The sequence below is a fragment of the Suncus etruscus genome, chromosome 10 (genome assembly GCF_024139225.1).
Source record: "Suncus etruscus isolate mSunEtr1 chromosome 10, mSunEtr1.pri.cur, whole genome shotgun sequence".
In the NCBI taxonomy this organism is placed as follows: domain Eukaryota; kingdom Metazoa; phylum Chordata; class Mammalia; order Eulipotyphla; family Soricidae; genus Suncus; species Suncus etruscus.
In genome coordinates this window covers 96,086,831-96,113,395 of record NC_064857.1, presented here as the reverse complement: position 1 = coordinate 96,113,395, position 26,565 = coordinate 96,086,831, and the positions used below count along the sequence as shown (strand labels likewise).

The following is a 26,565-nucleotide window of genomic DNA, read 5'->3' as shown; positions in this document are numbered from 1 at the left end:
AAATTGAAAAGTTAATTGACTTATTCATCACCTGAATTTGCTTTACTTTTAGCACACCGCAATAGTCAAATTGAATCGCAGTTTCTCACAGATCCTACTAGTGAAGAGAGCTTGAAGGAGGTATGTTAAATTATTTATCATTTTTATTTCGCCCCTTACCAGTGATTTCCAGATACAAGGCTGTCAGGATCACCTCTGTTCATGCTCTGCACTAGCACCAGGGATTAAATTTATAGTTCCTTGACCTTAGGCCCTTTTTTTTTTTTTTTTTTTTTTTTTTTTTGGTTTTTGGGCCACACCCGGCATTGCTCAGGGGTGACTCCTGGCTGTCTGCTCAGAAATAGCTCCTGGCAGGCACGGGGGGACCATATGGGACACCGGGATTCGAACCAACCACCTTTGGTCCTGGATCGGCTGCTTTCGAGGCAAATGCTGCTGTGCTATCTCTCCGGGCCCACCTTAGGCCCTTTTTAAACCACTCAGTCATCTTCCAGGCCCCAACATATTTCTTATTTCTAATGCAATTGATTTATTTTTTTTTATTGGGGGTGGAAGTGGAACTCTGTGCTTAGGTGTGACTCCTTGTACCAGGGATTTAACCAGGGTCTGCTAAACTGGCTGCATATAAAGCAAATGCCTTTTCTTTTTTTTTTTTTTTTTTGTGGTTTTTGGGTCACACCCGGCAGTGCTCAGGGGTTATTTCTGGCTCCAGGCTCAGAAATTGCTCCTGGCAGGCACAGGGGACCATATGGGGCGCTGGGATTCGAACCGATGACCTCCTGCATGAAAGGCAAACGCCTTACCTCCATGCTATCTCTCCGGCCCCAGCAAATGCCTTTTCTGTGCTATGTCTCCATTTTTTTTTTTGGGGGGGGGGGGTCACACCTGGCGGTGCTCAGGGGTTACTTCTGGCTCTCTGCTCAGAAATAGCTCCTGGCAGGCACGGGGAACTATATGGGACACCAGAATTCGAACCAAACACCTTTGGTCCTGGATCAGCTGCTTGCAAGGCAAACGCCGCTGTGCTATCTCTCCACGTCCTGTCTCCATTTTTAAGTTTCCTCCCACCCTTTCTCCCTCTTTCGTTCCTCTCACCCTCCTTCCCTCACCCTTCCCCCGTCCTTTCTTCTTTCCTTCTCTCCCTTTCCCCCTCCTCCCTCCTTTTTCCTTCCTCCCTCCCCCTTTCTTCTTCCCTCCCTTCTTTCTCCCTCCCTCCTTCCTTCCTCCTTTTCTCCCCCCCTTCCTTCCTCCTTCCTTCTTCCCTCCTTCTTTCTTTCTCCCTCCTTTCCTCCCTCCTCTCCTCCCTCCTTCCTCCTTTCTTCCTTCTTCCTTCCTTCCTTCCTTCCTTCTTTCCTTCCTTCCTTCCTGCCTGCCTTCCTGCCTGCCTGCCTACCTTCCTCCCTCCCCCTCCCTCCCTCCCCCCTCCCTCCCTCCCTCCCTCCCTCCCTCCCTCCCTCCTTTCCTTCCTTCCTTCCTTCCTTCCTTCCTTCCTTCCTTCCTTCCTTCCTTCCTTCCTTCCTTCCTTCCTTCCTTCCTTCCTTCCTTCCTTCCTTCCTTCCTTCCTTCCTTCCTTCCTTCCTTCCTTCCTTCCTTCCTATCTCCCTCTCTCCCTTCTTCCCTCCCCAAACATAGAGGTGCTTGAGGTCAGATGGTGCCGGGGATTGAAACTGGGACTCCGGTATGCAAAGCATTCACTTCAGTTCTTTTAACCATCTCCCCAGTTTTTCCCCTTTTTTAAAATTTAAAACTTTAGAAATGATTAGATACTTCATTATAAATTTAGTACCCATTCTTTCTGTGAATCTAATTCTTCCTGCAGCTTATTAAAAAAGAGGATCAAAGGGCCCGGAGAGATAGCACAGCGGCGTTTGCCTTGCAAGCAGCCGATCCACGACCAAAGGTGGTTGGTTCGAATCCCGGTGTTCCATATGGTCCCCCGTGCCTGCCAGGAGTATCTGAGCAGACAGCCAGGAGTAACCCCTGAGCACCACCGGGTGTGGCCCATAAACCAAAAAAAAAAAAAAAAGGATTAAAATTATTTATGAATCCAAAGAACCATGCTTAATTTGCCCATACCTTTCTACCTAATAAGAATTTTTAGAGCTCTCAGTACCTCCTTATTCAACCTTTGCTGTGAGCTCCAAACCCAGCTGACCATCCCAGTCTGTTTCTCAACTCTTGTTTTGTTTTGGACCACACCCAAGTGTTCAGAACTTATTCTTGGTCCTGTGCTCAGTAGTCACTCCTGGAGATGCTCATGCAAACCATATGTCAGGGGTCTCAAACTCGCGGCCCTCGAGCCATCCTCCGTACAACATTTTGTGGCCTTGCCCTATGCAAGATATCTTCGCCGTTATCTTGGCTGGGTATTTGTGAATCCAAGAACAGTCCCCAGAATGAGAAATTACTTCCCATCCCCTTGTCCCCTTTCGGGGGAAGGCCTTGGTAATATTTATCCGCAGCAAGTAATAATCCACACAGACAAGAACGATAGGGTTTAAAAGATCGGGCAAGGAGAGCCAGAGAATCCTCCTGCAGCCAGCAGCTTTTTCACAGAAGGACCCCTCACTCCTGTCCCTCAAGCTATTTATTGCCAACTCCACAGCGCCCCACCTGGAAGGGTTAGGTGGGGCAAAAGTCACAGAACAATCCTAAGGAAACACTTTTAAATACAATTCCAAGAATCATCTTATGGAAACTTTTTCATATGCTACAATTCCCCCTTTTTTGTAAAGAAACAATAAACAATAATAATGTACAGAAATAAATAATATATATATATTTTTAATTGTAAAAAGAATAACTAAGCAATTGTAAAAGAGTGGCTTTTTGCATAAGTGCATCACGGGAAAAAGTATAGAAAAAATTTTTTAGCCTAACACAGGGTGTTCAAAACCAGAAACAGATGTAAAGGAATCAACTACAAGCTCCAGAGTAGAATAAAATCTACAGCATCCAAGATGATCAATTCCGAGTAAGTATTCCCTTGAAAAGCAAAGTCGAGTAAGAAATTCCAATATTCAGGACCTAATAGGCCATGGGGAGCTCCCGGGGCAATCACAAAGCCCGAAAGTAATTCGGAGACAGAGATCCTTAGATGAGATGCTCACAAGGCTGCGTAGCAGGTTAGAAGACACACATTTTCCATTCCAGTCCAGTTTGAGCAGAAGAAAGCCCATCTTTGGAGGCAGTGAATTAGGCCCCTATTTCGAAGGAAGAGCCACACACACACACCCGCACAATGGGCGCCAAAGTAAATAAGATCCATAGGATGGGGGATGAAGCCACGTGGCTGGGGCCTAAGCACAAAGGCCTCCATCCATCGCCATCCAGCCCCATCGTTAATTATTTCATGCTACATCTGGCGCTCCGAACTTTGACCTGAATCCTGGACCCAAGAAACCAGCAACAATGGTAACATTTCTGCTTTTCAGTTTAATTTTGGCTCTTGTCGGGTGCACTGAGCCCAAAACCCTGGGCCACGTGCAACCATTTTTAAAAATGGCCAACACCCCATCTGGGGGTTCAAAGGCCATTAAAACAAAAGAGGTGAAAGCTTGCACCACCTCTGGCCAAGGCCCAGAACTAAAACTTTGTTACAAAAACCAAAAACCTCGGCCTCTACAAAAACTTATTAAAAGCTTAAATTGGAAACGGAGGAGAAAAAAGACTGTATTTAAAGTGGACTGATTTTCTGAAAATGACCTTTGGCTTAAATTTGGATTTCGACTTTGGAAATTTCTAACTGAACTTTTAGTTTAAATCACTTGTAACTCTGAACATCCAAAGTGCTCCCAGAGGGGAAAAAAGGCAGCGGTGAAGCCCCTGCGGCAAAAAGCTCCAAGCGGCAAGCTCCAAGCAGCTCGGCTCGGCTGGGATCTCGGCTGGAATCGGCTTGGCTGGGCTCAGCTTTGCCCGGAAAAGCGAAAAACCTGGAATCCACGCTCCAGATCACAAACCGGCAGCGGAGCCTGGAACTACGGAAGAAAGCCACGTGGGACAAACCAACATCTGAACTTTAAAAGTTTACAAAAGCCACGTGGTGAGATCAGCGTGGGACAAATTAATCTAAACTATGGTTTTAGGTGTATAAAATTAGTGGGTAGTAATATTTTACTCATAGTTGGTGATGGAATAAGTTTTAATTAGTTAGTGGTTAAAAAATAAAAATATAAGGGAGGTAATACAAATTAGCCCATTTTAACATCTAATTTCTAACCACCTGCATCTTTGTCTTAGTCATTTTCTTTATAATTTAAATGTGTTTTGTTGTCTTTCAGAGTTAATATTTTCAATTGCAAAATGTTTTACTGTGTATTTTAATGTACTTAGCCTGTTTTTAAAATGTATGTTATGCATGTATGCTAAAGTACTTGTGTATAGGAAAAATATAGGAACAGTGAAGTTCCCCCAATATAGTTTAAAAATATAGGAACATGAAAGTTCCGAAATAGTGCTTGGTAAAAAAGCATTAATAGAATTTTAGGTTACAGGTGTAAAGTATATTTTGCAAATAATATGTTTTTGAAAAGGGCTGGTATATTAATTTTCACTTTATTACGTTGGCGCATGAAAATATTTAAAAAAGGGGGAAATGTGGTGTACCCTAAGACCCACCCATTTCTGGGAGGGGTCTGAACCGGATAGTAGGTGTAACTTTACCTGCAAGACCTCCCATTCCTGGAAGGGGTTTGGAAAAAGGTAGATAAGGCTGGGACCAAGGGAATTCGGCCCTTTTGGCTCTTTGCCCTTTTTGCCGTTTCTCTCTTGGCCCGGCTTGGCTTCCTGGCTTTTGGATCTTTGGGCCGCATGGAGCCCAAAGGGAAGATGGCTAACAGGAGATAAGATGCAGGGCTAGCAAAATATAGCTGAATGCTTAAAAGGTTGACATAGGCCACACACCTGTGGTGGCTAGGGCATAAATAAAGATGATTCTTCCTGAAGCCTGCGTGTGAGTGATTTCACCTGGGCCTGGAACTCGCCGGCTGCATGGAGGTTGCAGAGCCATGTGGGCTGGATGGCATCATCCACCATCGAGCCTCATCGTTATTTATTTAACACTACACCCTAGAGGAATCTTTTTTTGTTTTGTTTTGTTTTAGTTGTTTGGGTCACACCCCCCAATGTTCAAGGCTTACTACTGACTTTGTACTCAAGGATCACCCCAACTTTGCCTCCTGCGGCCCCCAGGTAAATTGAGACTCCTGCCATATGTGGTCCCAGGTATTAAATTTGGGTCAGGGACCAGAGCAATAATAACACAGTGGGTAAGGTGTTTACCTTGCACACAGCCAACCTGGGTTCAATCCCCAGCATCCCATATGGTCTCCTGAGCCTGCTAGAAGTGATTTTGAATTCTGAGCAGAGAGTAACCCCTGAGCACTGCCCAGATGTGGCCCAAAAACAAAAGGAAAAAAAAATTGGGGTCAGCTGTGTGTAGGCAGCACCTTAACCCTTTTTGTTGTTTGTTTGTTTGTTTGTTTGTTTTGCTCTTCGGACTACACCTGGTGACACTTAGGGATTACTCCTGGCTATGCACTCAGATCACTCCTGGCTTGGGGTGATAAGAGATAAGAGATGCCAGGAGTCGCTCTAACCCTCTCCTTCTCTCCCCCTTTTTTTCCATCTCTGTTTTCTCTCTCTCTCTCCTGTCTCTCTCTCTCATGAGAAGAAAGAAAAAAGAAAAAAAAAGAGAGACGTCAGGGGATCAAGCCTCCGTCTTCCTGGGTTAGCGCATGAAAGGCAAACACCCTACCACTTGTGCCACAGCTCTGTCTCCTCACCTTAACCCATTGCTTCTCAATTATTTTCTGTCATGCCCCCCTAAGAAGAAGAAAACATTTTTCACACCCCCCATGCAACTGTAAATAGAATCTTTATTTTAAAAAAAATGATTTTGGGGGGGGGGGGGACGGGTCACACCCAGCAGCACTCAAGGTTTACTCCTGGCTCTATGCTCAGAAGTCATTCCTGGCAGGCTCAGGGGACCATATGGGATGCCGGATTCAAACCAACGACCTTCTGCATGAAAGGCAAACGCCTTACCTCCATGCTATCTCTCCGGCCCCCTTGTGCTGATTTTTTTAATCAGAGGTGATGCCTGAATTAATGGCTACCATGAACACATTTTGCAGTGCATAACTTTTCGAAGCAGGGTTTAAAGTAGGGCTTAGCTTGTTGTGACAGTGTTTGCCGAGGTCAAAGACGCCCCCTTTATGGAGCCTCTCACCCCCTGGGGGAGGGCATGGCCCACTATTTGACAAGCACTGCCTTAACCCTTGTACTATGACCCTGTCCTCAGTTTCTTTTTTCTTTTTCTTTTCTTTTTTTTTTTTTTTTTTTTTTTGATTTTTGGACCACACCCGGTGACGCTTAGTGGTAACTTCTGGCTATGCACTCAGAAATCGCCCCTGGCTTGGGGGACCACATGGGACACTGGGGGATCGAACCTTGGTTTGTCTTAGTCTAGCGCCAGCAAGGCAAACACCTAATCACTCCACACTACCGCTCTGGCCCTTATGCAAACTATCTTAAGGTATTTATAAATGAATAAGTTGGTTATATTCAAAATAATCTCACAGGAGCTGGAGCAATAGCATAGTAGGTTTGTAGGTTGTAGGTGTTTGCCTTATACTAGGCTGACCCAAGTTCAATCCCAGCATCCCTGAGCCTGTCAGGAGTGATTCCTGTGTACAGAACCAGGAATAAACTCTGAACACCACAGGTGTGGCCCCAAAAATCAAACAAAATATCTCAGTGAATATTAATGTTAATGCAGTCATTTTATTTTCTCTCCTCAGAAACTTAAAGATGGGAGAATAACATTAAAAGAGTTCTTTATACTTCTTCAAGTTCACATTTTGATACAGAAGCCTCGACAGAGCAACCTCCCAGCCAAAGTAAGTGCAATTTCTTATTTAATACAACAGCATAGTAGTTACCTCATTTAAAAAATAATGTTGTGGGACAGATCAGTAGTATAACAGGGAGGGTACATCTCTTAAGTAGACCAGAATTTGATTCCTGGCACTCCAAAATGGCCTCTGAATCCCACTAGGAGTGAACCCTGAACACAGCCAGTAGTAACACTGAGCACAGTTGGTGTGACCCAAAAGCAAACAAAAAATATATTTGTTTGCTAAAAACTGCATCAGCAGGGCTTTATTTGAAAGCAAGAAAGACTATAAGGAGGCAAATTTTGTAATAAATTCAGGGGCCAGAGCTATGGCGCAAGTGGTAAGGCATCTGCCAAGCCAGGAGTGATTTCTGAGCGCATAGCCAGGAGTAACCCCTGGGCATCACTGGGTGTGGCCCAAAACAAAACAAATAAAACCTATATGCAGGGCCAGCGAGATAGTATAATGGTTAAGGCACATGCCTTGCATGTGACTTACCTGGTTTCTATCCTCTGCTACATTTATGGTTCCCCAAGTCTACCAGGAATATAAGTGGAAACCCCAGGCTCCAAAATTAGGATCTGGTGAGACTCAGGTCTGGAAGCAAACATCAAGGCAGGAAATAATCCACATAGTGAAAGGGTACAAGAATGAGTTCAGAAATTCCAACAGTCAAGGCCAGAGCAGTGGTGCAAGCAGTAGGGCATCTGCCTTGCCAGCGCTAGCCTAGGATGGTCTGTGGTTCGATCCCCCGGCGTCCATATGGTCCCCCAAGCCAGGAGCGATTTCTGAGTGCATAACCAGGACTAACCCCTGAGTGTCAGCAGGTGTGGCCCAAAAATAAACAAAAAAAGAAATTACAACTGTCATACCAGGAATCCCACAACACATTCCTTCTGCTTCTAAGAAGGAAAGTAGCTTAGTGGAGGAAGACCAAAGAATGAGGCCCTTCATTTCTGAAACCCAGGCTTTATTCACAAGAACCAGGCCACGCCATTTGGTGGAGAAGGAATACAGGGAGGGAGGGATCCAGTAATCCCATCACCAGATTACACTCTAGGGTGGAGTATGAATACTGATTAGGATCAGTAATCCAACACAGGAGTACCTCTTAGTGTAGCCTAGTGGTACTTGAAACACCATATGCAGGGTCAAAATAAAACAAAACAAAACTCCCTAAAAAGCTATTTGCTATAGAAAGTACAACTGTGGTTAGCATAAAAGCTTAACTTTTTATAGCCTGGTATGATAGGATGAAGATTTTTTCCCCTAATTACTTGCAATCTATTTTTGTGGGTTGGTTTTTTTTTTTTTGTTTTTTTGTTTTTTTTTTTTTTTAGGCTATATTAGGCATTACTTAGGAAATGCTCTTAGTTCTGTGCTCAGGGGGTTATTCCTAGTGGTACTTGAAGGAGCAAAAGAGATAGTAGAGCAGGTAGAGTGCTTGCCTTGCATAGGTCTAGCCTGGGTTCAATCGCCAGCACTTCGGGTACCCCCTAGTCTGTCTGGAGTAAGCCCTGAGCATCGCTTGGTGTTCCCTAGAGGTACTTGTGGAACCATATGCAAGACCAGAGATCAAAACTGAGACAGTCATATTCAATGCAAAGGCCTTAATTCTTATACTATCTCTCTTGCCCCTCTTCTTTTTTTGAAAGTTTTTTTCTGAACTTATGCTTTTCCCACTACCATAAAAATCCAGTTAGATGGGCCCGGAGAGATAGCACAGTGGTGTTTGCCTTGCAAGCAGCCGATCCAGGACCAAAGGTGGTTGGTTCGAATCCCGGTGTCCCATATGGTCCCCCGTGCCTGCCAGGAGCTATTTCTGAGCAGACAGCCAGGAGTAACCCCTGAGCAGTCAGCCAGGAGTAACCCCTGAGCACCGCCGGGTGTGGCCCAAAAACCAAAAAAAAAAATCCAGTTAGATGGGGCCCAAGTGATAGCACAGTGGTAGGTAGGGCATTTGCCTTGTACGCAGCTGATCCAGGATGAACCTTGGTTCAATACCTGGCATCCCATTTGGCCAGGAGTAACCCCTGAGGGTAAATGGGTTGGCCCAAAAAATCAAAAATAAAAAAAAATAAAAAAGCCACTTAGAAAGGTCCAGAGAGATAGTACAGAGGTCAAGTCATTTGCCTTGCATGTGGCTGCAGCCATGAGAGTGATTCAAATCCTTGCACTGTATATGAGCACTGCAGGTATGGTTTCTTACTATAGAGCCAGGAGTGGCCCTTTAGCACTGTGTACTCCTCCCACAAAATTTGACCATGAGTTCAAACTCTTCGTGCTTCATATGTGCCAAGAGTGTTTCTGGAAGCTCTCTATTTGAACTTGTAAGTTCTGCTGTCTGCCATTCCCAATCTCTCAAGTGACTTCTGGCCATACTTGGAGTAGAACCAGATGTGTTGAAACATCACAAAAAAAATTTGTGACCCATGACAAACATTGAAACTCAAAAGATGTATGAGTGTCATTTCCAGTAAATACAACCTCTGGCACATGTGTGAATAGCACAGTTACTCCCCCTTCTATACCTGTCAGTGGCACCATCTATAACTTGTATAACTTGTATGCTGCACTCAGAAGTGCTTATCCCTGGTGAGCAAGCATGCAAGTGCTATGACCAAAAAAGTACAAATGTTGGTGATACTGCAGCATAGCAAGTAACCTGATGTGTGACCCCCATTGAACACCATAGCTAAAAATGTGTGAACATCACAGGTATGTGTATTACCCATAGGCATTACAACAACGAAGGGAAGGAAAGGAAGGGCTGAAAAATCATTATCAGTGACCACAGAGTTAGTGCAAAGATTAAGGTTTGTACTAGCTAATGCTTGTTTAGCATGCAGCAATAGCAGTGATGCTTCTTCAGATCCTGGCTTGTTACCACATATGTTCTCCCTGAGAACAATTGGATATGACTGCATGTCCTCCCCCCATTTGCCCCACAAATTGTCAGACCAGGAATGTAACTCAGTAGAGCCTTGCCAATGTGTGAGGCCTGGATTCAATCCTTAGCATGTTGCCATGAAAAAAAAAAATAAAGTAACTACAGATGAGTTCTAACTTTCAAGAACAAGCCCCAAACATGTGTACACATTATTTTTGGTATTTTTGTTTTGTTTTGTTTTGGAGCCATATCCAGCCATGTGTGAAGCTTAGTCTTTTGTTTTATTTTGTTTTGTTTTGTTTTAGGGTCACACCCGGCTGCACTCAGGGATTACTCCTGGCTCTGCGCTTAGAAATCACTCCTGGCAGGCTCGGGGGACATATGGGATGTCGGGATTCAAACACCATCCGTCCTGGATCTGCTGCATGCCAGGCAAATGCCCTACCGCTCTGATATCTCTCTGGCCCCAAGACTTAGTCTTGGTTCTTTTTTCAGGCTCTTTGCTCAGGCCCCTGGTGACCATATGGGATACCAGGGATAGAACTTGGGTCAGCCTCGTGCAAAGAAAGTGCCCTACACATGGTACTATCTTTCTAGCCCCTGGAGGCCAAGGTTTGAATACGGCCACCACATGGTACTCAATCTCTGGGGGTGATAACTGATCATAGAACTAAAAGTAGTACCTGAGAACCACCATGTATGGTCTAAAAACGTATATACGTAGCTCTAGGTTTCAGTCTTTGGCACATACAGCAAAAAAATGATAATTGAATTAGAACTATTAGATATTAAAATTTTTTTCACTGTTTAAATCTATAAAATTTAATTGCTTTATTTTACATGTGGTGGAGAAACTTAAAATAGTCAGGAATAGGGCTGGAGAGATAGCAAAGCATTAGGGCTTTTTGCCTTGCACGCACCTGACCCAGGACAGACCTGGGTTCGATTTCCAGCATCCCATATGATTCCTTGAGCCTGCCAGGATCTATTTCTGAGTACAGAGCTAAGAGTAACCTCTGAGTGTGTTCGGGTGTGACCTAAAAAACAAAACAACAACAAAGAGTCAGGAATGTGGGACCAGAAGAGTAGGGCTTTTGCCTTGCACGCAGCCAACCTAGGATGGACCCAGGTTCAATTTCCGGCATCCCATATGGTCCCCCCAGCCTGCCTGGAGAAATTTCTGAGCACATAGCCAGGAGTAATCCGAGTACCGCCGGGTGTGACCCAACACTCCCCGCCACACACAAAAAAATAGTCAGGAATAGGGGCCGGGCGGTGGCGCTAAAAGGTAAGGTGCCTGCCTTGCCTGCACTAGCCTTGGACGGACCGCGGTTCGATCCCCCGGTGTCCCATATGGTCCCCCAAGCCAGGAGCAACTTCTGAGCGCATAGCCAGGAGTAACCCCTGAGCGTTACCGGGTGTGGCCCAAAAACCAAAAAAAAAAAAAAAATAGTCAGGAATAGCAGTAAGTATTGATACTAGAGATAACAGAAAAGTATAACCTGGGAAACTGACTTTCTTGGGTCTCAGTGATGTGCTCAGGGGCTACTCTCAGGGACCACATGGTACCAGCAATCCAACTAAGCCTCTGACATGAACTCTAGATTTATGAGCTAGTTCCCTGGCTTCCTTTTTCCACATTTGTTGTTGATGATGTTGATATTCTTGTGATGCTGGAGTATTGCAGATACCTGATTGTTGCATCACCAGAGGGTGCTATATAAGATTTTGGTGTTTGCACAGATGCTTTGTCAGGGTCACACTCTTAGTGCACATAAATGGAGCTTGGTGCTAGCTACTGTGTTTACACAGCTTGTTAGAGATCACATTTCTTGACAGCTGGGCTAACATCATTGTAGGTGTTCCCAGTAGATTGCATTCTTTTGATGGCAGTTTGGCTAGAAATTGCTTGTGTAACCAGGAATGGCAGAGAGTGGAGCTGCTAGGATCAAAAAGCTACCACGATTGTTCTTGATACATATTGGACACTAGGATTTTAAATTTGGATCCTAAACCCTTAAGCTATTCTTCTGTGTCCTCAGAAACCAAAAAAAAAAGAAAAAAGAAATTGTTCCTGGCATGCTTGGGGGACCATGTATGATGCCGGGGATTTAATCTGGGTCTGTCCCAAGTCAGCCGTGTGCAAAGCAAATGCCCTATCATTCCAGCCCCAGGCTTTATTTTTATTTATTTATTCATTTATTTATTTATTTACTTATTTTGGTTTTGGGGCCACACCCAGCGGTGCTCAGGGGTTACTCCTGGCTGTCTGCTCAGAAACAGCTCCTGGCAGGCACAGGGGACCATATGGGACACCAGGATTCAAACCCACCACCTTTGGTCCTGGATCGGCTGCTTGTAAGGCAAACGCCACTGTGCTATCTCTTCGGGCCCCCCAGGCTTTATTTTTATAAAATAATGCATAGCCATTTCCAAACTAGTTTAAGTGTAACATCTATACTTCTCATAAAGATTTTATTAGAAGTAAATTTTGGGGGCTAGAGTGATAGCACAGTAGGTAGGGTATTTGCCTTGGCACATATTCAACCCAAGTTCGATCCCCAGCTTCTCATATAATTGCCCAACCCTGCCAGGAGTAATTTCTTAGTGCAGAGCAAGGAGTAACCCCTGAGCAGTCAAGTGTGGACCAAAAAAAAAAAAGAAGAAACCCAAAAATAAAAAAGAAGTGAACTGTAATTAATGGCAGAGAGTGGAATTCTCTTTCCAGCTAGGTGTGTAAAGGTAAACTATTTAGAGGTTTTTTTGGTTTTTTTTAGAACTTTTAAAAATAAGTACCCTGAAGTAGTTCTTGAATCTGGTTTTGTTCTCTGATTATTTTTTTTTCAGTTTACTATAAACACACCAGCTACTCCAGAAGACTTGATGTTAAGTCAATATGTTTACCGACCCAAGATACAGATTTATAGAGAAGATTGTGATGCTCTTCACCAAAAGATTGAAGAGTATGAATATTTATATTTTGTTGAATGGGTGAATAATCTGTGTGGTAAGGTCTTAATTGAATTAACATTGTGACATAGGAAAAGGTTGGTGGCATTTAGTGGCAACATGATATGTAGGGAAGATTTCTCACTGTGTGACCAGTCAAACCTGAGGCCAGAATGATAGTATAGTGGGTAGAGTTTTGCACATGTCTGATCCAATTTTCACCTCCAGTATCACATTTTGATTCCTACTCCCCATCAGGTCCTGAGCACAGAGCCAGAAGTAAGCCCTGAGCACAGTAAGGTGTGCTCCATCTGGCCCCTAACTGTATAATCTTTTTTGTTTTGTTTTATTTTTGTTTTTTCAGCCATAATCAGCAGTGCTCAGGGCTCTGTGCTCAGAAATCACTCTTGGCGGGTTGGGGGGACCATATGGGACGTCGGGAACTGAACCTTGGTCCATCCTGGGTCAGCTGCATGCAAGGCAAATACCCTACCACTGGGCTAACTCTCTGGCCCTTTATAATCTTATGTAAGATATTTAACTTTCATTTTTGTATTTATAAACTGGGAATGATATCTACTTGGTACATAGAAATGAGTGATAACGGCCAGAGAGATAGCATGGAGGTAAGGTGTTTGCCTTGCATGCAGAAGGACGGTGGTTCAAATCCCGGCATCCCATATGGTCCCCCGAGCCTGAAAGGAGCAATTTCTGAGCGTGGAGCCAGGAGGAACCCCTGAGCCTGAGCGCTGCCAGGTGTGACCCAAAAACCAAAAAAAAAAAAAAAAAAGTGATAAACAATATATAAGATATATTTCCATGCCATTGTAGGTCTCATACAAATTAGTATGATGTATTAATCATAAATCTTTAAAGAACATTCTAGAACATTCTGGGGGACGGGCCAGAATAATAATACAGAGGGTAAGGCACTTTGCCTTACTTGCTATTAACCAGGCTTCAATATCTAACATCCCATATGGTCCCCAAAGCTCCACCAGGAGTGAATGATCCCTGAAGGTAGAGACAGAAATAAGTTCTGTGTGATCATAAAACAAAAGGAGTCTGGAAAGATAGCTCAAAGGGGTGACACAAGTGCTTGGATATGAGGTGCCCAAATTAGATCCCCCCTACCACAAGATCCCAAGATTACCACTGGGATCCACCTGCAAGCAATGCTTCAGGAGTAGCTTCTGAGTACTGCTGGGTATGATCCCAAGACACCCCCCCAATGAATGAATGAATGAATGAATGAATAAATAAATATAGAAACTAAATATACTGTTAAATTTTACATAGTAATACATATTGCTGAATTTTGACATATTCATTCAATAAACATGCTGAACATCTTATGTGCTAAGCACTGAGATATGTTTTGGGGTTTTATCATTGGATAATATAAATTACTTTATATGTGTAAAGGCATTGGAGACCTGAGAGATAAAATTGCCCTTGCCTGGAGAGATAGCATGGAGGCAAGGTGTTTGCCTTGCATGCAGAAGGGTGGTGATTCAAAACGGCATCCCATGTGGTCCCCCAAGGCTGCCAGGCGCGTTTTCTTTTAATATTTTTCTTTTCTTTTTTTTCTTTTTTTTTTTTTTTTTTTTTTTCGGTTTTGGGTCACACCCGGCAGCGCTCAGGGGTTACTCCTGGCTACATGCTCAGAAATCGCTCCTGGCAGGCTCAGGGGACCAAATGGGATGCCAGGATTTGAACCAATGACCTTCTGCATAAAAGACAAACGCCTCAACTCCATGCTATCTCTGCGGCTCCAGGAGCGATTTCTGAATGTAGAGCCAGTAGTAACCCCTGAGCGCTGCCAGGTGTGACCCAAAAACAAAACAAACAAAAAAAGTGCCCTTGCCTTACACACCACTGACCTCAGTTCAATCCCCAGCACTCAGTATGGTCCCCTGATCACATTCAAGTACTAAGTACAGGGCCAGGAGTAAGAGCTGAGCACCACCTGGTAAAAACAAAAACAAAAAAATCCAACTTGAGTGTCTCAAATTTGTCTATGATAGCTGAAATTTATCAACCTAGACAAAAACTAGGTGCTGAAAGGAGGTAAAGTGATATGCATGATAGATACATCTTCAATAATAATATTGCAAACCACAATGCCTGACAGAAAAAGATGAAAATGTCTGCCATAGAGGTAAGCTGGGCAGGGGTGGGGGGAACTGGGGGTATTAGTGGTGGGAAGAGTACACTAGAGAGGATGAGAAGAGGGTAGGGTGGGGGGAGTTGGGGCGAGGAAAGGATGAGAGAGAGATAGGAGAGAATCCCTCTACCCATAGAGAGAGGTAGCTGAGCAGGAGGGTGGGGAGAGATGAGAGGAGAGAGAGAGAGAGAGAGAGAGAGAGAGAGAGAGAGAGAGAGAGAGAGAGAGAGAGGAGAGAGAGAGAGAGAGGGAGAGAGAGAGAGGCAGAGGAGAGGAGAGGGAGGGAGGAAGGAAGAAAGGAAGAGAATGTCTACCATCGAGAGAGGGGGGAGAGAATGTCTATCATCAAAGTAGCTGGACAGGCAGGAGGGTGGGATGGAGACACTTAGTGGTGGAAAAGTGCACTGGAGAGAAGAGGAGGATGTCAGAATATCGTACGAAACAATCATGAAGAGGAGAGGAGAGGAGAGGAGAGTCAGAGAGGGAGGGAGGGAGGAAAGAAGGAAGAAAGGAAGAGAATGTCTACCATCGAGAGAGGGGGGAGAGAATGTCTATCATCAAAGTAGCTGGACAGGCAGGAGGGTGGGATGGAGACACTTAGTGGTGGAAAAGTGCACTGGAGAGAAGAGGAGGATGTCAGAATATCGTAAGAAACAATCATGAACAACTTTGTAACTGCATCCCATAGTGATTCAAATTAAAATTTAAAAATGTATTAATTTTCTCTTGCTCTCCCTCTATCCTTCCCTTTCTCCTTCTCTTTTTTTTTTTTTTTTTTTTTTGGTTTTTGGTTTTTGGGCCACACCCTGCTAGCAGTGCTCAGGAGTTACTCCTGGCTGTCTGCTTAGAAATAGCTCCTGACAGGCACGGGGGACCATATGGGACACCAGTATTCGAACCAACCACCTTTGGTCCTGAATCGGCTGCTTGCAAGGCAAACACCGCTGTGCTATCTCTACAGGCCCCCTTTCTCCTTCTCTTACTCCTTTCTCTCTCCTTTCCCTCTCTTCCTCTCCCTCCCCCTCCCTATCCCTCTCCCACTCTCCCTTTTTCCTTTCTTTCCCTCTCTCTCCCTCTAAAAAAAAAGAAAGAAAAAATTTATTAATTTTAAAAAATTGAGAATAATTTTGAGTTAAATAGGATCGTGTGTGTGTGTGTGTGTGTGTGTGTGTGTGTGTGTGTGTGTGTGTGTGTGTGTGTGTGTGTGTGTGTGTGTGGTTTTTGGGTCACACCCAGCAGTGCTCAGGGAAAACTCCTGGCTCCATGCTCAGAAATTGCTCCTGGCAGGCACGGGGGACTATATGGAAGCCGGATTCGAACTGATGACCTTCTGCATGAAAGGCAAACACCTTACCTCCATGCTATCTCTCCGGCCCCTAAATAGGATCTTTTAATATAACAAAATCTACTTAAATAATGCTTTTTTTTTTTGGTTTTGGTTTTGGTTTTGGTTTTTGGTTTTTGGGTCACACCCGGCGGTGCTCAGGGGTTACTCCTGCCTGTCTGCTCAGAAATAGCTCCTGGCAGGCACGGGGGACCATATGGGACACCGGGATTCGAATCAACCACCTTTGGTCCTGGATCGGCTGCTTGCAAGGCAAACGCCGCTGTGCTATCTCTCCGGGCCCGAATTGGGAACTTTTAAGTAATAGCTACAACTTCACAAAGTTGTACATTGATAGACCTTAAGGATAAAAGCAATATATTTTCATGTCAAACGTTGATAATGGGGGCTGGAGAGATAGCACATCGGTGTTTGCCTTGCAAGCAGCCAATTCAGGATCAAAGGTGGTTGGTTCGAATCCCAGCGTCCCATATGGTCCCCCGTGCCTGCCAGGAGCTATTTCTGAGCAGATAGCCAGGAGTAACCCCTGAGCACCGCCGGGTATGCCCCCCCCACACACAAAATGTTGATAATGGAAAATTCTTTTTTTTTTTGGTTTTTGGGCCACACCCGGTGACGCTCAGGGGTTACTTCTGGCTATGCGCTCAGAAGTCCCTCCTGGCTTGGGGGACCATATGGGACGCCGGGGGATCGAACCGCGGTCCAAGGCTAGCGCTGGCAAAGCAGGCATCTTACCTTTAGCGCCACCGCCCGGCCCCGGAAAATTCTTCTTGTGAGGAAATTAGTATTGATTCATAAATTTCTCGAATATATTAAAGTCTTGAAATTAATACACTGACCATTATACTTCAGTGAATTTTCTTTTTTTTATATAAAAGAACTAAGAAAAATTAAGTATAGTTATGAGGAGAAATTCAAGATGACTTCTGAAACCCATACCAAGTAACTATTTTGTATTTTAGATTAAAGCTTTCTGCTCTGAACCAAGACAAGCTGTTAACCGATGTAAATAAGAATCTGTGGGAAAAAATGAAGCAGTGCTCTGATGAAGAGGTACTTCTGTTTCATCTTGTGAATGGAAATTAATATAAATAACTTAAGCAATTGTGTAAAATAAGTAACTGCTGATGGGGCCAGAGAGGTGGCGCTGGAGGTAAGGCATCTGCCTTGTAAGTAGTAGCCTGGGACGGACTGCGGTTCAATCCCCCAATGTCCCATGTGGTCTCATCAAGCCAGGATCAATTTCTGAACGCAAACGGGTGTACCCCACCCCGAAAAAAGAAAAGTAACTGCTATTTGATAGTGATATGTTCTATAACTTCTCAAATATATTAACAAGGTTTGTTTGCTTATACAAGTAATTATGAATGTAAACTCTTTTTAAGTCAGAAATGATCAGCATAACATATGAAAATCTTTGATTCTGCTCTTAAACTATTAAAATGAAATTTAGTTTGCAAGTGAGAAGCACCTTGCCACAGAAATTGAGTATATGAGGCCGGGAGACTGTTCAAAGGGCTGTCATGCTTGCCCTGTGTTCAGTTTCTGGCACCACATTGTCACCTAAGCATCATACTGGGAACAAGACTGGAACACCACTGGGTTTAACGTGCCTTTCCTCCCCACCAAAAATGAGTCTAGTATGGTTATAGTTTAGAACTTTGCCTTTTATAACTTGTTTGTTTTAGGTAATATAGTCTTTCACTCTTTTCACAGTTGAAGGCCTTTGGAAATTACTTGAACAAAATAAAATCACGTTTTACAAAGATGACTAAAGTCTTCACTCATCAAGGAAAAGTGGCTCTCTACAGCAAGTTGGTGCAGTCAGCTCAGGTAATTAATACACAATAGCATAGAATAGAAAGCTCTAGTTATAAAGGATACTCCTTAGAGATGTTAGGTAAGAACACAAAAATGTTAAGAAAGCGGGGCCAGAGAGATAGCATGGAGGTAAGGCTTTTGCCTTGCATGCAGAAGGACAGTGGTTCGAATCCCAGCATCCCATATGGTCCCTGAGTGCTGCTGGGTGTGACCCAAAAACTAAAAAAAAAAGTTAATGGGGCCGGAGCAGTGGTATTGTGGTAAGGCGTTTGCCTTGCACGCAGCTGACCTAGGACAAACCACGGTTTGATCCCCCGGCATCCCATATGTTCCCCCCAAGCCAGGAACGACTTCTGAGCATAGAGCCAGGAATAACCCCTAAGCGTCATTGGTTGTTGCCCCCAAAAAGAAAAATGTTAAGAAAGGTCAGTTTAGGGGGCTAGAGTAATAGCATAGCGGTAGTCCCCTGATTCCCTGAGTGCAGGGCAGGAGTAAGCCCTAAGCACTACTGTGTGGGGTCCTAAACCAAAAAAAAAAAAAAAAAAAACAAACACAGAACTATCCATTGACAAATTAGTCTGGGAAATGTTAGTTGTAACATTACCCTTTGAAGAAACAATGTCACATTAAAGCCAAAATCAGGGCCAAGGATAGCTCAGAGAGAGGTTATATGACTCGTATTTCTTTTTTTATTTATTTATTTTATTCTTTTTTTGACTCATATGTTCTTGTATGTTGTATGTATATATATAACTCATATATACTCGTATCTCCGACCCCAAGACAGAGTTTATTTTTTATTTTAAGTATGCTTTAAAAATATTTTTTTTAGGGGCCACCGCGGTGGCGCTAGAGGTAAGGTGTCTGCCTTGCCAGTGCTAGTCTAGGACGGACCACGGTTCGATCCCCCGGAGTCCCATATGGTCCCCCAAGCCAGGAGCGACTTCTGAGCGCATAGCCAGGAGTAACCCCTGAGCGTTACCGGGTGTGGCCCAAAAAACAAACAAACAAAAACAAAAAAAATTTTTTTAGGGGCCAGAGAGAGATAACACAGCGGTAGGGCATTTGCCTGACACAGGACTGAGCACCGCCGGGTGTGGCTCAAAAACCAAAAACCAAACTTTTTTTTTTTTTTAAGGGCGGAAGAGAAAGTATGGGGTAAGGTACTTACAATGCACACAGCCAACCAGGTTTGATCCCCAGCACTACATATGGTCCCTTAAGCCCTGCCAGAAGTATCTTTGATGAGGCTGGAGTGGTGGCGCAAGCAGTAGGACGTTTGTCTTGCATGTGCTAACCTAGGATGAACCGTGGTTCTATCCCTGGCATCTCATATGGTCCCCCAAGCCAGGAGTGATTTCTGAGCGCATATCAAGGTGTAGCCCCTGAGCATCACTGGGTGTGGCCCAAAATCAAAAACAAACCAAAAGTATTCCTGAGCCAAGATAGGTATGGCCTCAAAACAAAATAATAATGATAATTTTTTTTTTTTTAAGTATAAGGTTGGAGAGAGAGTACAATATAGTACTGGGTTCAATCCCCAGCATCCATATGGTCCTTCCAGCTCATCAGGAATTTCCTCAGTGCAGAGCCAGGACTAACTCCTGAGCATTGCTCTGTGTGGTCTCATAATAAACAAACAAATAAATAAATGTCTGAATTTGGAGCTTTTACCTTAATATTACCTATTCATGATTTAAACAGCAGTTTTATCAGCAATGTGAACCGTTTGTTTTTTGTTTTTTTTTGTGGTTTTTGGGTCACACCCGGCAGTGCTCAGGGGTTACTCCTGGCTTCATGCTCAGAAATTGCTCCTGGCAGGCACGGGGGACCATATGGGACACCGGGATTCGAACCGATGACCTTCTGCATGAAAGGCAAACGCCTTACCTCCATGCTATCTCTCCGGCCCCAATGTGAACCATTTGTAATGTTGATATGTTTTGTGTGGTGGTTTAATTTGACAATCTATAATATTGTATTTAGAATGAGAAGGAGAAACTTCAGATAAGGATAGACAAGATGGACAATACACTTAAGAAGATTGATAATTGTCTCACTGAAGTGGAAATGGGTAATTAATTTGAATACTTTTCCAAAAGAAAAACCTTACTTTTTTAAAATGCTTCTCTACAATATAGACTTTTGTTGTTTGGGCTTTTTGTTTTTATTTGTTTGGGTTTTTGGTCCATGCCTGGTGGCAGTCAGGGATTACTCCTGGCTCTGCACTCAGAAATTGCTCCTGTCAGGCTCAAGGGACCATATGGGATGCCAGGAATCAAACCTGGGTCAGTTCCAAGAAGGGCACGTACAAGTCAAGCACCCTACCTCTATGCTATCAGTCCAGCCCCTACAAATTTAGGTTTCTGATATTACTGTTTGAAATCTGGTGTTACCAGCGTGAGAAATTAAATTAGAGCAAATTAAAACTCTGATACTTTAATCTTTCATAAACAAGAAATAAAAATAGTAATAAATTATGATAAACTCATCATGTCTTAGAACATATATAACTTTAAAAAAAGAAACAGGTAACAGTGACTGGAAAGATAGTTTAGGGCTCTTGTTTTGCATGCAATCAACCTTGCTTTGATCACTGCCTCATAGCAAGATGGTCCCCAACACTTTACGAAGAGTTACCTCTGAGGACAACAGCAACAGCAGAAAGGAAATGGGGGAAAAACCTTCATGCTTGAAGTAGGAAAATAGCACGGCAGATAGGGCATTTGTCTTGCACACTGCTTACCAGGGTTCAATTCCCAGTATTCCATTTATCTACCATGCCTACCAGGAGTAATTGCTGAGTAGAGAGCCAGGAATAAACCCTGTATACCACCAGGTGTGACCCAAAAACAAACAAAAATACTAAACAAATGAAAAAACCCAGAACTATTCTCATAGCACAGTGAATAGGGCATTTGTCTTGTATGTGGCCAACCCAGGTTCGATCCTTGGCATCCCATATGGTCCCCTGAGCCTGCCAGGAGTGATTTCTGAGCACTGAGTGCCACTGGATGTGGCCCAAAAACAAAAGAGAAAGGCTCTTTATGCTATTATGATAGAGGAGACTATAATAGGAAAAAAATGGTGGTTTCTCAACGAAGAGAATATTAAAAATAAAAATAAAATACTGTTAAAGCATCTTGGAATCCAATCTCAGCAATATTTAGCCAACCAGACTAGTGATTCAATAGTAAGTCCCAAGTATGCAGCCTACTTAAGTTCTGTATTGCTAGGGACACCCTGGTAAATCTCAGTGTCCTCTAGGGCTGCACTTGACAATGATTGGAAAAACTTATGGTGTGGTGTATTTTCTCCTTTTTTTTTTCTTCTGGTTTTTGGTTTTTGGACTAGACCTGGCAGCGCTCAGGGGTTACTCCTGGCTCTATTCTCAGAAATCGCTCCTGGCAGCCATAGGGGACTATATGGGATTCTGGGTTCAAACCACAATTCATCCTGGTTCAGCTGTGTTGGAAGGCAAACACCCTACAGCTGTGCCATCTCTCCAGCCCCAGGTATTAAGTCAGGTATTAAGTCCTAGGTCACAAGTACTATCTCCTGACTCATACAAAATTACTTTGTGCTATGAAAAAAGAGATTACAGGGGCCGGAGAGATAGCATGGAGGTAAGGCGTTTGCCTTTCATGCAGAAGGATGGTGGTTTGAATTCTGCCATCCCATATGGTCCCCCGTGCCTGCCAGGGGAGATTTCTGAGCATCGAGCCAGGAGTAACCCCTGAGCGCTGCCGGGTGTGACCCAAAAACCAAAAAGAAAAAAATTATTTTTTCTGAAATAATTTTGACCTAATCATTTTAGAAGAGGCTTTCCTCTAAGGAATTAAGCTATGATCTAAAGAATAATTAGCTAAAAGTTAGGCATGAGGGCTGGAGAGATAGCATAGCAGGTAGGGCATTTGCCTTGCACATAACCAACCTGGATTTGATCCCTGGCATCCCATATGGTGCCCTTAGCCTGCAAGGAATAGTTCTGAGTGCAGAGCCAGGAGTAACAACCCCTGAGCACCACCAGATGTGGCCCACCCAAAAACGGTGAGAAGTGAAAAGAGCTGATTATTTAATATGAATAGTACACACAGAAGTCTTTTATGGGAAATAAAAACATAGGGTTCTGGGGCTGGAGAGATAGTATGGAGGTAAAGTGTTTGCCTTTCATGCAGAAGGTCATTGGTTCAAATCCCGGCATCCCATATGGTCCCCTGAGCCTGCCAGGAGCGATTTCTGAGCGTAGAGCCAGGAGTAACCCCTGAGTGCTGCCAGGTGTGATCCAAAAACAAAAACAAAACAAACAAACAAAAACAACACAGGGTTCTGAAATAAAGCCAGTGTAACTATAATAGAAAGCTAAAGGGAACATGGTTTCAGATAGACTAAGGGTGTTGCTAGGAAAACCTTTAGAGTTGGGGATTTGTGTGTGTACCTTTTTTTTTTTTTTTTTTCTTTTTTAAGGTCACAGAGCAGCGCTCTGGTTACTCCTGGCTCTACCACAGAAATCGCTCCTGCCAGGCTCCCGGGACCAGATGGGATGCTGGGATTCGAACCACCGTCCTTCTGCATGCAAGGCAAACACCATACCTCCATGCTATCTCTCCGGCCCTTTTTTAATTTCTTTTTTTCTTTTTTTTTTTTTTTTTTTTTTTTTGGTTTTTGGGTCACACCCGGCGGTGCTCAGGGTTACTCCTGGCTGTCTGCTCAGAAATAGCTCCTGGCAGGTGCAGGGGACCATATGGGACACCGGGATTCGAACCAACCACCTTTGGTCCTGGATCGGCTGCTTGCAAGGCAAACGCCGCTGTGCTATCTCTCCGGGCCCCCTTTATTTTAATTTCTTACAATAGTGAATACTGGACCGGAGAGATAGCATGGAGGTAAGGCATTTGCCTTGCATGCAGAAGGACGGTGGTTTGAATTCCTGCATCCCCTAGGGTCCCCCATGCCTGCCAGGAGTGATTTCTGAGCATAAAGCTAGGAGTAACCCCTGAGCACTGCCGGGTGTGACCCAAAACACTAAATTTAAAAAAGAAAAGAAAAATAGTGAACACTCAGGCTGAAGATTAAGCATATTGGGTTGCATATACCTGATCCAGGTTTGAACTCCAGCACCTCATATGGTCTTCCCAGTACTGCCAGTAGTTGGCCTTGCGCACAGTTGGATGTGGCCCTAAAATTTAAAAAAAAGGAAAAAGGAAAACATTAGTGAACACTTAGTTTTTTGTGTCTTTAATCAGTTTGTTAGGTTGAGTACTCTACTACAATTTTCAGTGTAGAGACTGGATATGGGTTCAGGATTAAATGTATGAAGTTAAGAAATTATTGAGGGCCCGGAGAGATAGCACACCAGCGTTTGCCTTGCAAGCAGCCGATCCAGGACCAAAGGTGGTTTGGTTGGTTTGAATCCCGGTGTCCCATATGGTCCCCCGTGACTGCCAGGAGCTATTTCTGAGCAGGCAGCCAGGAGTAACCTGAGCACCGCTGGGTGTGGCCCAAAAACCAAAATAAATAAATAAATAAATTATTGAGCTGCTATGTTTAAGAAAGAATAATGTGAGGGTCAGAGTGATTATATAGCAGATAAATCTTTACTTTTTAGTGAGTTATACTAATATATATTGTCTACTTTAGTAACTAAGGATTTGGACTGTGAAGAGAAATTCAATACTATAGAAGAATGGGATTCTGAAATGAGAGCTGCTGAGAAAGGTAATTGGCCTATTCTAATATATAATTTTATATATTTAGGTGGGACTGTGGGAGCTGGTTCAGATGTTTTAGCAGGGGAGCACAGCTACGTATCTCCTCAACAGAAGAGTGGTTCATTCCTATTCTGGGAAGGCCATTCTCAATGGCAAGAGTGCACAGTTTTGGGAGGGACACTCATGGAGCAGTGAGTTATGAAGGGGACACCTGCCTTGCCAGCCAGATTAGCCAAAGCAACCCTCGAGATCAAAAGAGTGATAGATGTTGCCAGATTGCCCTCACATCCATAGGTGGGATTGTGATAGACACAAAAAGAAAGAATGAATTCTGAGCACAGCCAAGAGTGGCCCCCAAACAAATCTACAAAAACCTTTACCCACCTACCCTTTTTTTTTGTTTGGGGGCCACTCCTGGCTGTGCTCAGAATTCATTCTTTCTTTTTTTGGGGGGGGCCACACCCGACGGTGCTCAGAGGTTACTCCTGGCTATCTGCTCAGAAATAGCTCTTGGCAGGGACCATATGGGACACCAGGATTCAAACGAACCACCTTAGATCCTGGGTCGGCTGCTTGCAAAGCAAACACCACTGTTCTCTGGACAAGGCAATTAAGTTCTCTGGCCCCTCAGAATTCAATCTTGAGAAATATTCAAATAGGACTCAGAGATCTGGCAAGTTTACATGGCACCATATAGAGCCAGCGATTGAAAAAGGTGAGCTGCTTGCAAGACAAGCACCTGCGAACTATACTATTTCTCTAGCCCTATATTTTTGTAGACTTCTATAGAAATATTTAATGTAAGAGCTGGAGTGATAGTGCAGAGGGCAGAGCATTTGTCTCACTGATCCAAACTCCATCCCTGTCACCCCATATATCCCTCTACTATAGGAGTAAGCTCTGAGCACTGCTAAATGTGACTCATAAACAAAAAAAAAAAAATTTAATTGTCCATTCTAACATGTTTTTATGTTTTTCTTTTCAAAGAACTGGAACAACTGAAAACTAAAGAAGAAGAACTTCAAAGGTTAGCCTTCAGATTACTATTAAAAAACATGCTATAAAGGTCACAAAAATAAATGACTACTTAACTCCAGATGCTGGCAAGACTGGGACATGAGTATTAACTGAGGCCGACTCAAGGTTTCTATTCTCCTTTGAATTTAATTGTTGTGTAATAGTTCTAATCATTTAATATTTATAACCCATATAATATTTATAACCCAAACCAATACTTCTTTTGTTTATATTTTATCTTTTTTAGTTTCACTTTATTTAGTTTGTTTAGAGGGCCACGCTCTGTGGTACTCAGTGCTTATTCCTGACTCTGGGCAGGCAATCACCCTGCCCATTGTACTGTTGTTCTTGCCCCTGGGTCCATTTGGTGATAGCTCAGAGGCTATTCCTTGCTGTGCTCAGGAGCCCAGGTGATTCAGGAATCAAGTCCAAACTTTCCCATTGAGATCATGTGATAAATTCATTAGCATTCTCCATAGCGATTAAGGCAATATTTGTCAAGATTGAATAATAATATGCTTTGATATTTAGGAATTCTTTTGTTTTTATTTTTAGGCTACACAGAGCATGTCCAGGGAACCAGTGGTGCCAAGGAAGCTAGGGCTCCTACATGCAAAGCATGTGCTCTACCATTTTGAGCACTCTGGCCAAATATTAGTAACTAAGGGTTTGTCATACTAATTTGTTTAACTAAGGATTATGTGTGTGTATATATATATATATATATATATATATATAATATAAGGATTTTTTTTTTTTGGAGGGGTCACACCTGGCAGTGCTCAGGGGTTACTCCTGGCTCCACGCTCAGAAATCACTCCTGGCAGGCACGGGGGACCATATGGGATGCTGGGATTTGAACCAATGATGTTCTGCATGAAAGGCATACCTTATGCCTTACCTCCATGCTATCTCTCCAGCCCCAGGATTCTTTTAATGAGATAAAATCTAGCACCCTTTTTGGCATATTTTTTAAACTTTAGTTATTGATTGATTGATTGGTTTTTGGGCCATACCAGGAGGTGCTCAGGTGTTACTCATGGGTCTGCACTCAGAAATCTCCCTGATAGGCTGGAGGACCACTTGAGATGCTGGGAATTGAACTAAGTCCCTCCTAGGTTGGCCACATACAAGGCAAATGCCCTACCGCTGTGCTATCTCTTCGGCTCATTTGACATGTTTTTTGACATGTTCATTTATTTTGGGGCCTCACCAGTAATCTCAGAGCTTACTCCTAGTTCTGCACTCAAGGGTCACTCCTGGTGGTGATCAGGTGACCACATAGGATGCCAGGAATTGAATCTGGTTTTGTCACGTGTTAGGTAAGCTCTTTACCTGCTATACTAGCTAGCATCAACTTTTTTTTTTTTTTTTTTTTTTTTTTTGGTTTTTCGGGCCACACTCGTTTGATGCTCTGGGGTTACTCCTGGCTAAGTGCTCAGAAATTGCCCCTGGCTTGGGGGGACCATATGGGACGCCGGGGATCGAACCGCGGTCGCGATCTTTCCTTGGCTAGCGCTTGCAAGGCAGACGCCTTACCTCTAGCGCCACCTCGCCAGCCCCAGCATCAACTTTTTTAAACAAGTATAAGTAGATATAAAATGAGCTTTAAGTTTCATGGCTCTTATTTAAACACAAGACAAAAATAATCAAGCCAGAGAGATAGTACAAAGGGTCGATGGATTGTTTCTCAACCCAACCCAGATTCAATTATAATACCCTGTTTGGTCCCCTGAGCCCACCAGGATTGATCCCTAAACACAGAATCA

General features: G+C 43.6%; 1 protein-coding gene across 1 annotated transcript in view; it reads left to right on the top strand.

Annotated features, from left to right (window-relative positions):
• KNL1 (kinetochore scaffold 1) overlaps positions 1-26,565 on the top strand; it is a 66,439-nt gene that overhangs the window by 25,735 nt on the left and 14,139 nt on the right. The window contains 8 exon segments of the mRNA XM_049781716.1: positions 53-120; positions 6,801-6,899; positions 12,634-12,749; positions 17,210-17,300; positions 17,964-18,080; positions 20,055-20,142; positions 23,709-23,786; positions 24,767-24,806. Coding sequence (XP_049637673.1) covers positions 53-120; positions 6,801-6,899; positions 12,634-12,749; positions 17,210-17,300; positions 17,964-18,080; positions 20,055-20,142; positions 23,709-23,786; positions 24,767-24,806 — 697 coding nt within the window.